The 15,294-nt window shown below is 37.6% G+C and overlaps 1 protein-coding gene across 11 annotated transcripts in view; it reads right to left on the bottom strand.

Annotated features, from left to right (window-relative positions):
* The window catches only part of LOC134336845 (kinase suppressor of Ras 1-like), a 199,543-nt gene that overhangs the window by 10,453 nt on the left and 173,796 nt on the right, over positions 1 to 15,294 (bottom strand). For 8 of the 11 annotated variants that reach the window (XM_063031417.1, XM_063031413.1, XM_063031419.1 and 5 more), the window contains 6 exons: positions 14,975 to 15,294; positions 14,284 to 14,380; positions 12,324 to 12,457; positions 9,798 to 9,929; positions 8,363 to 8,498; positions 5,801 to 5,934 (listed from right to left, as the gene is read on the bottom strand). The exon at positions 14,975 to 15,294 is cut by the window's right edge and continues 72 nt beyond it. In XM_063031417.1, coding sequence (XP_062887487.1) covers positions 5,801 to 5,934; positions 8,363 to 8,498; positions 9,798 to 9,929; positions 12,324 to 12,457; positions 14,284 to 14,380; positions 14,975 to 15,294 — 953 coding nt within the window. Of the gene's footprint in view, positions 1 to 549; positions 583 to 5,800; positions 5,935 to 8,362; positions 8,499 to 9,797; positions 9,930 to 12,323; positions 12,458 to 14,283; positions 14,381 to 14,974 lie in introns of all 11 variants that reach the window. The other 3 variants (XM_063031414.1, XM_063031415.1, XM_063031416.1) reach the window with 1 other exon arrangement.

The raw sequence follows: 15,294 nt of genomic DNA, 5'->3' as shown, positions 1-15,294 counted from the left end.
ACTTATTGTGTACACTAAGCTCTAGATTATCCTGCAAGGGAAAGCATTCTCTCAGCATCTGTCAAGCCGCTCTGAACCTTGACTATTAGAATTTTGACCACAACTGAAAGTATTCTGAAGTGAAAACTTTGTTCCACAATCATAAGAGTAGGGCAAAAGGGTTTTGTATTAATGTGGTTCTTATTGTTTAACAAAGCAAGTCTCATGAGTTGCCTTAAAAATGGACTATTTTTACACTAGTTGAATATCCATATGCAATTTTGGTTGTTACTACGCAATTAGAGTTATATGCAAGACAGTAGATTTGCAATATTGAGAAGTTCATTTTCATTGGAAAATGTCTGCCTACTAATTATCAGCAATCATTAAAGATATTGTTGCAGATCAATAAAAAAGCTGCTTAAATAACTATTTACTGTAATAAATATTTGAATAAGTTATAGATGTTAGATTGCATGTTAGGAGGAAGAATTGGATGTGTTAATATTCATTAAAATTTTGAAGCTGGGAAGGAAGTTAATATAGCTGAAGGTGAAAGCAGTTACTCACTACTTGATGTGGTCTCTTTTTCAGAATGACAACCTAAATGAGACACAGCATATTGTTAAGAATGAGAAAACAAAATCTTAGAAGCCAAATGTAATAAGCACATTTTAAACCTTTCCAATTACAAATGCCATCAAATTAAAACCAGTCATGTGCTGATTACTGACTTTGAAAACAGTTCATAGTTCTTTACTTGCAGCTTTCCAAAATATTGATCAGTACCATGTTCAATTTCACTATTTCTTAATACCTGCTTCTTACAAACAAGTAACAGCTTTGTGAAACAATAAGATATCCTATTTACATCAGAGATTCTGTACATACAAAAAACATGAAATTTTTTTTGAACAACTCATGTTCTCAATATTTTTTTTATTTGCACAGTTTTGTCTTATTTTGCACATCAGTTGTCTTTGTTTAGTTTTTCATTGATTCTATTGAGTTTCTTTGCAGCCACTGTGAATGCCTGCAAGAAAATGAAACTCGGGGTAGTATGTGGTGACACCTATGTGCTTTGCTAAACAATTTACTTTGAATTTTGAAGTAGCACTAAGCAGAAAAAGCTATGGACTTGCATTATATTGGCTTACATTAATGTCAAGATTACCCAGAACCTGTCTTTTCTGCCATAAACTCCAGGTTCCAATACTTGCTCTAATCTCTGATGAAAAACCTCTGAATGAAAATGATTTGCAGAGTCGACCTCACTATTCAGTGATTTATAATAAGAAAATGATGAATACATTCAGCAAGTGTACATGTTAAAGTTTCCACTAACCGGCAGTAAAAATATTTTAAAAGCTAGTGACTTTGCAGTAATTCCTTCAGATTTGAGTTACCCATATCATTTCAGCGAAGATGGCATCAGAAAAGCAAGCTGTTGTGCAATTCTGATGCATTTTCTAGAAGTGAACTTCACATGTAAGATTTTCTTCTTCTTTGGAATCTATCTAAATAAACTTTACTTAGCCTGATTCCTAATCCCATTTCAAGTTCAAGATTATTGTTATCTGACTGTGCAACCAAACAAAAATGTTCCTCCAGACCACAGTGCACCCAGAAAACATTTATCACACACAGCACATAAAACAAAATATTACCACAAATAAGTTAATAAATGTAATTCAAAATGCATACCGTGTGCAGCACAGGTAAACAAAAAACACTCAACAGTACAGTAAACAGTTCCTCATTTTTATGAACAGGAACTACTCTGTAATTATGGAGGAGCACCTGTGCTTTGCCAAGAGCTTCTCTGGACTCAATGGCATTATTTGTTCAAGCTTTCACTGAGGTTGGATGAGACCAGAACTAAAGGTCATGGATTATGGGTGAAAGATGAAATACTTAAGGGGAACCTGGGGATGGGGGACCTCTTCACTTAGGGTGGTGAGAGTGTGGAACAAGCTGCCAGCAGAAGTGATGGATGAGAGTTTGATTTTAGTTCTTAAAGGAAATTTGGTTAAGTACATGGATGAGAAGGATATGGAGGGTTATGGTTCAGGTGCAAGTCAATGAGATTAGGCAGAATAATCATTTAGTATGGACTAGATAGGCCAAAGGGCCTGTTTCTGTGCTGTAGTGCACTATGACTCTATCTGTAGGCGCAAACCAACCCAAACATTCTATCAGTAAACCTTGCTGTATCTTGTTACTGGGGTACAAGAGTTGGCCTGTTAGCCCAAAGTTCATCCCTCTGGTCAATTAGTGTCTAATTTGCACTCTACCTCTCGAATTTGTCCTAGTTTCATAAACCTGAGTAACATCAAAAATTTGGCTCAATTTTGAAAATTTCAACTGATCTAATAAGGCCTTGACAATATAGTTCTAGGTTTCCATTAGCCCAAATGTGAAGTGGTTCCCAATATCGCTCTTTAAGAGTTGAACTTTTCCTTTTAGTTCGATGCTCCAATGTCTAAGGAAACAGCTTCTCTGCATCTTCTCTACCAACTCCCTTAATCATTTGAAACAGCTGAATTTGGTCAACTCTCAGTTCTCTACACTCGAGGCAATACAAACCTACACTATGGAGCCCTTCACAGCTCCAGATTTGTTCTGGTGACATGCTGCTGTAGCTCCTCCAAAAGCAAAATGACCTCCATGAATTATATTTCATAATAACAAAGGTTTTAATTCAGGCCAGTGAGTCTTTGCTGGCCCTTAGAGCAATCTAACTCCCTTCTTTCTCTCACACATGCCCATTTACACTTATCCCACATACCTTGCCCCCCAATTTTCCCACCACCTACCCACACTAGACCAATTTACAATAACCAATTCATCTAACCATCAGCGTGCCTTTGGAAAATCACACAGTCATAGGGAGAACGCACTAACACCATATATATAGGCAGCTCCAGAGGACAAAACTGAACCTGAGTCACTAGAGCTGACAGACAGCTGTGCTAATAGCATCGCTATGCTTCTCAGAACTTAATGTACAATTCTAAATTCTAAACACCAGAGCATTTGATGTACCAAAATATCCACTCCATGAGAGTTAGGCAGGTAATCCATTAGATTTTTAAATTAGTTTTCTTATCTTACAGATAAAGATAAATATCACTGGTAACCTCTTTCAATACAATTTACTTTGACCTTCTTCAGCTCTTTTTCCTCCTCCTTCAGCCCCTTACCCTTCCATCAATCACCTGTCAGCTTCTCACTTCATCCCCACCCCCCCCTCACCTGGTCTCACCTATCACCTTCCAGACTGTACTACTTACCCTCTCACAAGAGAAAATCTGCAGACACTGGGAATCAAGGCAACCCACACAAAATGGTGGAGGAACTCAGCAGGCCAGTCAGCATTTATGGAAAACAGTCAACGTTTTGGGCCGAGACACTTTGTCAGGACCTTCTTCAGACCCACCCTGATGAAGGGTCTTGGCCCGAAATGTCGAGTCTTTACTCTTTTCCATAGATGCTATCTGGCCTGATGAGTTCCTCTAGCATTTTGTGTGTGTTACCCCCTACCTTCTGCCCACCTTCTTATTCTGGCTTCTTCCCCCTCTTTTCCAGTACTGATGAAGGACCTTAGACCGAAACGTCAATTTATTCCTCTCCATCGATGCTGCCTGGCCTACTGAGTACTCCAACATTTTGTATGTGCTACCATGACACTCTTAGAGCAATTCATTAACTGTGAAGTGTACAATGATAACGCCGAACCCTCCCAAGCTGAGTCAGCATAAAAATAGATCTGTAACTGCTAGATATGTATCTTGGATGCAACATCTTATCTACTCCTGCCAACAAAAAAATTACATTCAGCAAATGGAAGACTACTTTTATTCGAAAGAGAACACTACAAAAAGTAGAAGGTAGCACACAGATTTAAGTTAATCTTGCAATGATTCCATTGAAGATAGCAGAGCAGGATGTTGGTGCAAGGCTTGATGCCAGCGATTATCAAGGAGGGAATATGGATGACAACACCTTAGACAAGACGATTCAGAAATACCAGATTTCAAATGTTAGAGGCCAAAATGACATTCACAGTGTTCAAAGTTTAAATAAGGGTGAATGGTAAAGCTTTCAAAATAAAAGTTCAATTGTAGAAGGATGGTGGCAAGGTGGCTGGAGCTTTGAATGTCCAAGGAGTTACAACAGCCTCCAAGGATACCAACCAGTGTTCACATAAGAAGTGGAAGAAAAATTAAGAAAGATGAACAGAACAAAAAAAAGTATTAAAAAGCCCAGTTAATAAAATATACTACTTCTATTAATTGGACAATTTTGAAGCTGACCTCAATATTGGTCACCAATAAAAAACAACAAAAAAAGGCAAGTCTGGTTGTCAAAGTTACAGCTATGGTGTTTACCTAGGCACAGAGTCAATTCAACAAATAAAACCCAAGGGCTGAACGAGCCACTGTTTAAAAGGGACCTCTGCAGAGCACTGCAATAGCTCTTAAAACGTCTACTTCTTATGGGGCCAGGTCCTCTCAACCTCAAAAATTCTACTACCTCTGGTCTGTTCTTGTTACCTCCAGAAGCCATCAGCCTGGACCGACTCTTCCCATGTGACAACTGGTCCCCAAAAAGGCCAATGAAAGGAAAATATGAAAAATGGTTTGTGTCTGAGTGCATTTGTCACAGTATAAATTAATTTTTGCCTGTTCATGATTTTTGTGTGTATTTAGTGAAAATGTATCTTCAATATTTGACACTTATATTTTTTGGGTTAGATTTATCAGATTAAAAGTGAAGTAGTTGATATATTTTTCTGTCAGATAAGAATGCGGTCATTCAACACAGAGATCTTAAATTTAAAGACAAGCCTATTTTATCTACATTTATTTTTATTTTTAGAGATACAGTGCAGAAAAGGCCCTTCTGGCCCATCAAGCCACACCACCCAGCAACCCCCAATATAACCCTAAACTAATCATGGGGCAATTTACAATGACCAGTTAACCTCCTAACCAGCAAGTCTTTGGACTGTGGAAGAAATTCAGAGGTCCTGGACAAAACCCACACACTCCATAGGGAGAATGTACAACCTCCTCACAGATGATGTCGAATTGAACTCTGAACTCCAATGCCCTGAGTTGTAATAATATTGTGCTAACTGCTACACTACTGTAGCGCACATGCTCCAGAACCATTAATGAAATGATGAAATGCCAGAGAAAAGAATTGGGTTAAAGGCCAATGAAATGGTAGTGGATACTACAAGTATTTGTACCAGAGATCAGTGCTTATACACATAACAATACTGTTACAGAGAGAAAATATCGGAGAAATTCAGTAAGTCAGTCAGTATCTGTGTAAGAGAATAAACAGTCAATGTTTCAGGCCAATACCCTTCATCAGAGCTTAGTTAATCCCACTATAGATGCTGTCTGACTTGTTGAGGTCATCAAGCATTTTTGTCTGTGCTGCTCAGGATCTCCAGCATTTCCAGAATCATCAGCGTCTAACAGTGAATTAGCCTAGTAGTGTTTGTAATAATCTTCTGCACAGGTATAAAACATAATTATAAGTGAGAAAAATAAACCATTTAAAAAGAAAAATAACATTTTGAATAGGTGGCAAGTTCAGGTATAATAAAAAAAACTAGTTACAAACACTAAGGTTCTCAGTAAATTGTTTTTGGTGCAAATAAAATAACATATATCCCAATGACTCAACAATACAAAAGTAAGAACAGAGGCAATGTTAACACTTAAAGAATAAACTATTAACCGTAACCAAATATACTGAAGTACCACAGTACATAGCACAAAATTGAAAACAGTGGAATACTAACTCTGCAGATTTCCAGAAGTGACCTGGATGGGAAAGTCGCCTGTTCAGCTTCGGCAGTTTTTCAAGCATGTCCATCAGCTGAGAAAAAGTTGGTCTTTCACTCTGACTACAAGACCAACATGCAGCGAGAATTTCCTATGGAATAAGCAGAACAGGTCATCAGTGTTTCAGGTCTTCCTTCAGTGGCAGGGTTTTGGTCTCTGGATACAGTTTCAAGTGGAAATTTGTCATGCACTCTAGCTGTACCCAGACTTGATGAGTGGATAGCTTAATTTTGCTTTTATATCTTATAGTTTAGTAAAGATTAAAAAGCTGATTTGGGCTTGTCAATTTTGACTTGCTTTATATTCCATTGCCTCATCAACCTTAATATTTACTCTATCCATCATCATTGCATCCTGGACATAATGGGACAAAGGGCCACTTTCCATGCTGATGAGTAAAATGTGCTAACAAATTGGCCAAAGCTATTCTATCAATTGCTTTAAAACCTGCAACTGTCAAAAGAGGACCAGGGCAGCAGGTTCCCCATCAAGTCACACATTTTCCAGCCTTATATCACTGACCTACCATTGTCACTAGATCTAAATCCCTCAGCATTCCACCCAAAAACAGTTACAGTTGGATACTCAATGCCATCACTTCTAGTGCAATCTATTTTTGTAAATAAATAGTTTTAAAACACTGTAGAATACTGTCATCATATGTGTGGCATCAGTCCAAAGTATTACAAGGCCAATCAGAGACGAGAAATTAATGCAGCCCTTGCCAACATCATCTATAATTCTATACATGCCTAAACATGGTCCACAACTTTAAAAAGTCTTGAATATCACTTCAGCTTTCAGTCACCTCAATCTTCATTTCAGTGTGCTTTCAGAGTCCTCACACCAAAACTTTGACTATACTCTTTTCCATAGATTCTGGCCTGCTGAGTTCCTCCAGCATTTTATGTGTGTTTCAGTGTGCTTGTTCATTTCTTTACCCACTCCTCTTTGACCTAAACTTTCAATTTACATTCAACTTGGCAGCTGTGATAGACCACTGAACTTCTTGGCCTGACTACAGCCTCAACTCTGCATTGCTGTCAACCCATAATAATTTTTCACCCTTGTTTTAAAATATTCAACTCCTGTTTCAGTTGCTTATGCTCAATTCATGCAGTTTGCAAGCCTTCTCTGCAATCACAGGTTTCCTGCTGATGCTCAGCATTCTTCCTACACCACAAAGTCTCTCTGAGAATTGGTATTTGATGTATATTGTTTCCATGTGTTGGTGAGTAGTAATATCTGGAGAGGAACGGATGGATGTTAAAATAAAGGAATCAGTTTAGGAGTAAGGTAAATGTGGTAGCACAGGTGGGCTAAAGAACCTTGTTTTTGTACTGCATAATTCAACAACTATGAAGAGAATTTTATAGACTCATGGTTCTAAAAGAAAAAATATCTTAAATGGGCAATCTTTCTTTTAAAACACTGATCCCTAGTTATAGATTCTCCCTTATGAAAATATCTTTTCCACAACATATTATCATACTTAATTAAGGAGACCAACACTATAAAAAGGGGTTGCAAATGTGGTCTGATCGAAGCTCTAAGTAACTAAGTAACTGAGCATGAGCTCCCTACTGATACTCGGAAGTTCTCCTGGAATAAATAACATTCTGTTAATTATGCAAATTATTGTTATGCCGACATAAAGGCCTTTTCAGAGTCATACACAAGGATGCCACACCTCTTTCTCTCCATCTCAGAGTTCTGTAATCTTGCACCATTTAGAGAAATATTTATTTTATAGTTTTCCCACTAAATTGGAAAATTTACTATTTTCCCATGTTATTCTACATTGGCCAGCTCTTTGACCAGTCACATTATGGATTAATTTCTATTGATCCATAAGTATTTTCAGATTGATTGTTTCCTTTATTAGGACAGGAGAACTGACAAACCAACCAAAACTTGTTATTTTCAACAAACTAATGATGAAGGTAAAGTTGCATCACTAAGACAATTGCAATGATCCAGCCTGGAGTTCAAACAAACTATGTATCATATATATACAAAATGGTGAAGGAACTCACCAGGTCAGGTAGCATCTATGGAAGGGAAAAGATTTTTTCCACAGATGCTGCCTGACCTGCTGAGTTCCTTCAGCATTTCGCATGTGTTACCCTAGATTTTCAGCATCTACAGAATCTCCTGTGTTTATATGTACAGAAACAGAATATTGGCTACTCTGCTGTACAAAGGTATAAGTGTCAGCTAATGAATCTATTGATAAAGACATTTTGTGCTTACTATTAGAAATCTCTAAAACTACAATTGCTACAATTTTAAAGAACCCTAAACAATAAGAGCAGCATTTTAATTATAAAATACAGGGTCACAAATACCACAAATATGTTTATCAAATTTCCTCAAACAAAAGAACACTGATAGTTTGAATTCCTGTTAATTTTTTAAAAAGTGTGGTTGGTATCAAAATATTTTAAAATTAAGGTATCACTGCGCAATCTTTAGCACTTTGACAAACCATTAGCTGTCCTATAATTATACTCACTCACCGTTATTTCTTTTCCAAATGAAATCTGAGCCAAAAGATTATTGACTCCTTTCCCACTGCCAACTTGCCAGATGATTGCCTCTACTGGTTGATTCTTAAATGGCCAATCCCTTGCTTGAAGTTCATACCAAATAGTTCTGCAAAAGTAAGGAAGCTAAATGAAAATCAAAAACTATACATAAATAAATTCAACATTAAAAAGCCCAGTTTAAAACGGGTTGTAAATTCAAACCATCCACATATATTCAGTACCCTCTTCATAAGGTACTCCTGCTCGTTAATGCGAATATCTCATCAGCTAAGCATGTGGCAGCAATTCAGTGTATAAAAGCATGCAGACATGGTCAAAAGGTTCAGTTATTGTTCAAATCAAACATTAGAATGAGGAAGAATTGTGATAAATGACTTTGACTATGGAATGATTGTTAGACCATAAGACATAGGAGCAGAATTATGCCATTCAGTTCCTCCGCCATTCCATCATAGCTGATCTCAGATCCCACTCAACCCCATACACCATATCCTTTGATGCCCTGACCGATCAGGAAACTATCAACTTCCGCCTTAAATATACTGATGGACTTGGCCACTACCAGCGTCTGTGGTAAATTTACTACTCTCTGCTAAAAAAAAAATTCCTCCTCATCTTTGTTCTAAAGGGTCACCCCTCAATTCTGAGGCTGTGCCTCTAGTTCTGGATACCCCCACCATAGGAAACATCCTCTCCACATCCACCCTATCTAGTCCTTTCAACATTCAGTAGGGTTCAATGAGATCCCGCCCCCCTACTGCCACAGCGCATTTTTCTAAATTCCAGTGACTGCAGGCTCAAAGCTGCCAAATGCTCCTCATATGTTGGTGCCAGACAAGGTGGTTTGAATGTCTCAGAAACTGCTGATCTCCTGGGATTTGCACAGTCTCTAGAGTTCACAGAGAATGGTGTGAACAACAAAAAAAAACATCCAGTGAGCGGCAATTCTGTGGGCAAAAATATACTGTTTGTGAGAGAGGTCATAGGAGAATGGGAAGACTATTTCAAGCTGACAGGTAACTCAAATAATCACGCGTTACAACAGTAGTGTGCAGAAGGGCATCTCTGAACACACATTTGAACCTTGAAGTTAATGGGCTATAGCAGAAGACCACAGCGGGTTCCACCCCTATGGATACTTTATTAGGTATGATCCTGTACCTAATAAAGTGGCCACCGAGTATAGATTGTAATGACCCATCTGATTAAATAGTTCAATTGAATCCTCTTAAATTAAAAACTATATGGAGAATGAGGATTGATAAAGCCTAAAAAAATAGAGCACTAAATGGTTTTCTAAGAAAATAAAAACCTTGGAATTACACATCTAAAACAAAAATACTTATTTTCATACCAGTTATTATGTACAATTAATAGACAAGCATCGATAACTTTAAAATCATACCCAAATGCATATACATCTCCTGCCTTTGAAAATGGCAGCTTGTCTTCATCCTTGCCTGGATACATTTCTTGGACTATTTCAGGAGCTACATAGCACAACCATCCATTTGGCAGCTTCAACTCATTTTCTCTTCTGTCATGATTTTAAGGACAAAATTAAAGACATCATTAATAACTTAATTGAAAAATTAGAAACATAATTCAAATTAAATAATTTGTAAATCTTTATAAGAGTTACCATATTTTAAAAGTACAGCCATCAATGGTCATACACAGTCCACAGACATTTAGTTCAAGAATATTTTACTATTTGGACTATCAGAGGCAAATATCATCACATCTCTACCTAATGCTTAAGCAGGGATTTTTAACTACGACAGCAATTCTGAAAGATCACTATTCTACTTTCCAGATCAGCAATAATAGTGGCTCCCTTTACAATTAAAGCAATTTGAGCAACTGATGTGGGAACAATGCTGTCTGATTTAGTACAAAGTTACACGGTTCTTTTCACTAGAACAAAAAACGTTTTCTCATTAAAATACAACAACATCACAGCAGGACACCAAGAAATGTACACGTGCAAGACAAGTTGGCAGAATTTACTGTGGGTACTTCTGTGAAACTCCTCAAATCAATGAGATGTATCTATATGTAGAAAGGACAATGAGGCATACAACATTAATATACACTCGGTGGCCACTTTATTAGGTACAACTGTTCATTAATGCAAACATATAATCAGCCAATCATGTGGCAGCAATTCAATACAGAAAAGCATGTAGACGTGACCAAGAGGTTCCATTATTGTTCAGTTCAAACATCAGAATGGGGAAAATGTGACTTCTGACTATAGAATTATTCTTGGTGCTAGATGGGATTGCTTGAGTATCTCAAGTTGCTGATCTCCTGGGATTTTCACATACAACAGTCTCTAGAGTTTACAGAGAATAGTGTGAAAAACAAAAGAATCATCCAATGAGCAGTAGTTCTGTGGGTGAAAACTCCTTGTTAATGAGAGGGGTCACAGGAGAATGGTCAGACTGGTTCAAGCTGACAGAAAGGTGACAGCAACTCAAAACAACAGTGGTGTGCAGAAGAGCATCTCGTGAGTGCATAGCATATTGAACCTTGAAGTGGATGAGCTACCACAGCTGGAGACTACACCAGGTTCCATTCCTGTACCTAATAAACACTGAGTGTATACTAAGCTTGGAATACCCAGCCTTTTATAGAAACTCAATTTAGGAATGTTATTTCCTTCAATGCAGAGTTAACAGGATTAACCTCTCATTCACAAGCAGAATATTGCCATATGTCCATCACGTGGCTATGATTCATGGGTCAATTGATATAGAGGAACTATGAAAAGTCTCTCTCTTCAGTTTAAATTAAAATTTGTATTTTAAATTGTGTTTAATCAAAAAAGATGCACTCTTCATTAATTTCAGCTTTTCAATATTTTATTTGCATACTAATCTTAAACTGTCAAACCTTTTAATAAAAAAAAAATTTAAAGGTTGGCCTACTTAAGTTGTCTCCTGTTTATTTTGGTCACTTAGTTTTCTGATGGCCGAGCAATGTCAATCTTTCCAATTGAGTCAAGATACCTTCCTCATGGAAGGGGCTCTAATATCCCTGTTTGGGAAATTATGCAAGTTTAATGCTACGAATCAACTTTATCAACCATCTAAGATTGAGTATATATCTATTGATTAACCCATCCACACAGTTGTAAGTGGAGAGAATGAAACTCACTCAAAAGCAGCATACACTTGATAAGGAGTAAAGCAGTAATTACTGCAATTATACAGGCCCTTGTTGGGAACACGAGTTGAATATTGTCTGCAGTTTTGCCATCCTCATCCAAGGAATGACCTTGGCATGGAGGGAGTACAATGAAGGTTCACCAGACTGATTCCTGATTTGCCAGGACTAGTGTACAAAGGTAGATTGAACCAGTTTGTGCTTATAAATTGCTGAGTATATAATAACAATTGAGTGTACACTAACCTTGCAAAAGCCAGCCTTGCGTAGAAACTCAGTTTAGGAATGTTTAGCAGGGGACCTTATTGAAACTTATAAAATCCTGTGGAATTGATCAGATTATATGCTGAGCAACACAAAAATCAAGTGTCTCTGCCCATTTTAATAGATAAGTTATTCAAGACTGAGGTGAGGAGAAATTTCTTCACCCAAGGACTACTGAACTTGTGGATTTCTTTACCACAGGTCAAATATATTCAAGGAGGAGCTAGATATACTACTTAAAAGTTTAGGGGATTAAGGGAGAAAACAGGAACCAGGTTATAAATTTGGATAACCAGCCATGATCACACTGAATGATAGTGAGCTTGAAACCTCTGTAAAACCTCACAGCCACATAGTAACATGGACAAAGCAACCAGTATTTCCAGAAGGAAACAACACGAGGGAAGGAGGAAAAGAATAGCAAATAAAGTTTTCAAATAAAACAATTCTTTAAACAATTCTTAACCGTGATTGCCACAGTGTATTCATGTCTTACCTGTCTTCCTGTACTACACCAGATATACCAAATAGCCCAAAATCTGTGATAACAACTTTTCCATTGTCATAAAAGATATTCTTTGACTTCAAATCCTTATGCACAATCCCCCTTGCATGAAGGTATCCCATCCCCTAGAATTAAAAAAAATCTCTGAAGTGTGGTAAACAGATTTAAGAGAAAAACTTTTCTGCACAAGTACAATAAAAATAAGACTAACAGAGAATTAATATGTTAAAATACAAAAGCAAGATCAAAAATGGCTGCAAAATGAAAAATTGGTGGATGTTGCTCAGTCCTTCAGCTACAAGGATCAGAAAAAATGCAAACAATATAAAACTTTTAAAAGTAGTTTGTTGAATTTGAAACTTTTTCCTGGACATTTTATATTAAGGTTCAAAAGTTCAAAGTAAATTTATTTTCAAAGTATGTATATGTCACATATATTACTCTGAGATTTATTTTCTTGCGGGCAAATACAATAGGATACATGAAAAACTAGACACTAAGAATGACAAACAACAAATGAGCAAAAGGAGAAAAAAAATGAATAAATAATTAAATTTAAAAAATAATATTTAGAACATAAGTTTAGTGTCATGGAAAGTGGGTCCAGAGGTTGTGGATTCACTTCAGAGTTGAGGTGAGTGAAGTTATCCATGCTGATTTAGGAGCCTGATCCTGGTGATATGGGACCCAAGGCTCCCATAACTCCTTCCCAATGGCAGCAGCGAGAAGAGACCATGACCTGGATGGTGGGGGTTTTTAACGATGGATGCTGCTTTCTTGTGACAACACTGTTTGTGGATGTGCTCAATGGTGGAAGGTACAGGGGAGAACATGAGAAAACAGGAATAGGAAACAGCCACTTGGCGCCTCAAGTCTGCTTTTAGCATTTAAGATCATTAGACATAGGAGCAGAATTAGGCTACTCCACCCATCGAGTCTACTCTGCATTCCATCATAACTGATTTATTATCCCTCTTAACCCTATTCTCCTGCCTTCTTCATGTAACCTTTGATGTCCTGACTAACCAAGAACCTATCATACCCTACTTGAAATACACTCAATGACTTGGCCTCCACAGCCGTCCTTGGCAATGAATTCAGACAGAGTCACCTCATCTCTTCTCATCTCTGTTCTAAATAGACACCCCTCTATTCCGAGACTGTGCCCTCTGGTCCTAGACTCACACACTAATGTAAATATCCTCTCCACATCCACTCTGTCTAGGCCTTTCAATATTCGATAGGTTTCAATGAGATCTCCATCCCCCCGCCACCATTCTTCTAAACTCCCGTGAGTGCCGACCCCAAACCATCAAACCCACCTCATATATAAACCTTCATTCCTGGCATTATTCTTGTGAACCTCCTCTGTACCCTCTCCAATGCCAGAATATCTTAGATAAGGGACCCAAAATAGCTCACAATACTCCAAGTGGAGCCTGATTAATCCCTTATAAAGACTCAGCATCACACCTTTGCTCTTATATTCTAATCCTCTCGAAATGAATGCGAATATTGCATTTGCCCTCCTTACTACCACCTTAATCTACAAGTTAATCTTTAAGGAGTCCTGCACAAGGACTCTAAGAAATATTCAAAAAATAAATTTGTACTGAAACGCTCTTTTATAGTGTCAACGATCACCAATCATGATTCGAATCCTGTTGCTGTCTGTAAGGAGTTTGTTCATTCTCCCCATGACTGCATGGATTTCCTCCAGGTGTTCCAGTTTCCACCCACATTCCAATGACATACGGTTAGGGGTTAAGAGATGTGAGCATGCTATGTTGGCACTGGAAGCGTGGAAACACTTTCAGACTGCCCCCAGAACAATCATCAGACTGTGTTGGCCATTGATGCAAAACAACACATTTCATTGTATGCTTAATATTTCTATTTGCATGTGACAAATAAAGCTAATTTTAAAAAATCTTTCTTTATATAAACTTACTTTTATAATTTCCTGTGCAATCAGTCTCGTCTTGTTAATATCCAGTGTGGTTTTGGAATCTCTTACAAATGAGAAGAGTGTTCGTCCTTTACAGAAACTGTAAAAAGTACATTTGGTCACATGCTGAAAATATCTAACCACATTTAATGTTTAGACTTGGGACTTCTGGGAAAGCAAACTAGAAGAGAAATTGTGAACGAAAACAGCATATTTAGCCAAACAACAACCCCTTTAATTATCTTCTAGACTTTTAAATGAGCAAGTGAGAGAAGGTAGGTGAAAACAGGCTAGCTGGCCAGTGTGCCAATGTATTTTGAGAGAAAAGCAGAATATGCAAAGTGCCAAGTTCTTCTGCTGAACCTCTGTGGATAACTGAATCATAAACCAGAATTCGATGAAGAACCTGGAGCATTTCTTGCTTTCTATCAATCTCCATTTGTCTGTTTATATAAGTTTTGCATCAAGACAGGGCCAGCATAATGCATCTATTTTGCACCAACATACCACAATGCAGAACTTCAATTACTTTGTTTTTTTAAATCCTGTTCAAATAATTACTACTTTTTAAAGAGAAAAATAAAATAACTTCAGCTTTACACGAACTCAACTGTTCAGCAAGTTGATCTGGACACCGTTGAACAAAACATGGATATGATACCATGATATAAAGGAGCACTCATACTTTACCTACCTTGTAATAATGGCTAAATGAGGTGGGTGCATACAAGCTCCCATGAAAAGTACCACATTTTCATGCCTTGTTTGACGATAAGTCATCACTTCTTTTTTAAATAATTTCAGGTGATCCTGATTATTTCCATCAATCTCTAACAACCTAATTGCCACTTCTCCATGCCAGCGTCCTTTGTGAACTTTGCCCCATCTCCCTTGGCCTATCAGGTCTCCAACTTCCAATTCATGAAAAGGGATGTCCCACTCTTGTAAGAAGACACTTGTCTGGCTGGCTTTGCGAAAAATTGGCCCTTTCCAGTACGGTCTAGAGCTTGGCAA

The sequence above is a fragment of the Mobula hypostoma genome, chromosome 23 (assembly GCF_963921235.1).
Source record: "Mobula hypostoma chromosome 23, sMobHyp1.1, whole genome shotgun sequence".
Lineage (NCBI taxonomy): Eukaryota > Metazoa > Chordata > Chondrichthyes > Myliobatiformes > Myliobatidae > Mobula > Mobula hypostoma.
Note: the sequence above shows the minus strand (reverse complement) of the source record. Positions and strands in the feature narration are given on the sequence as shown.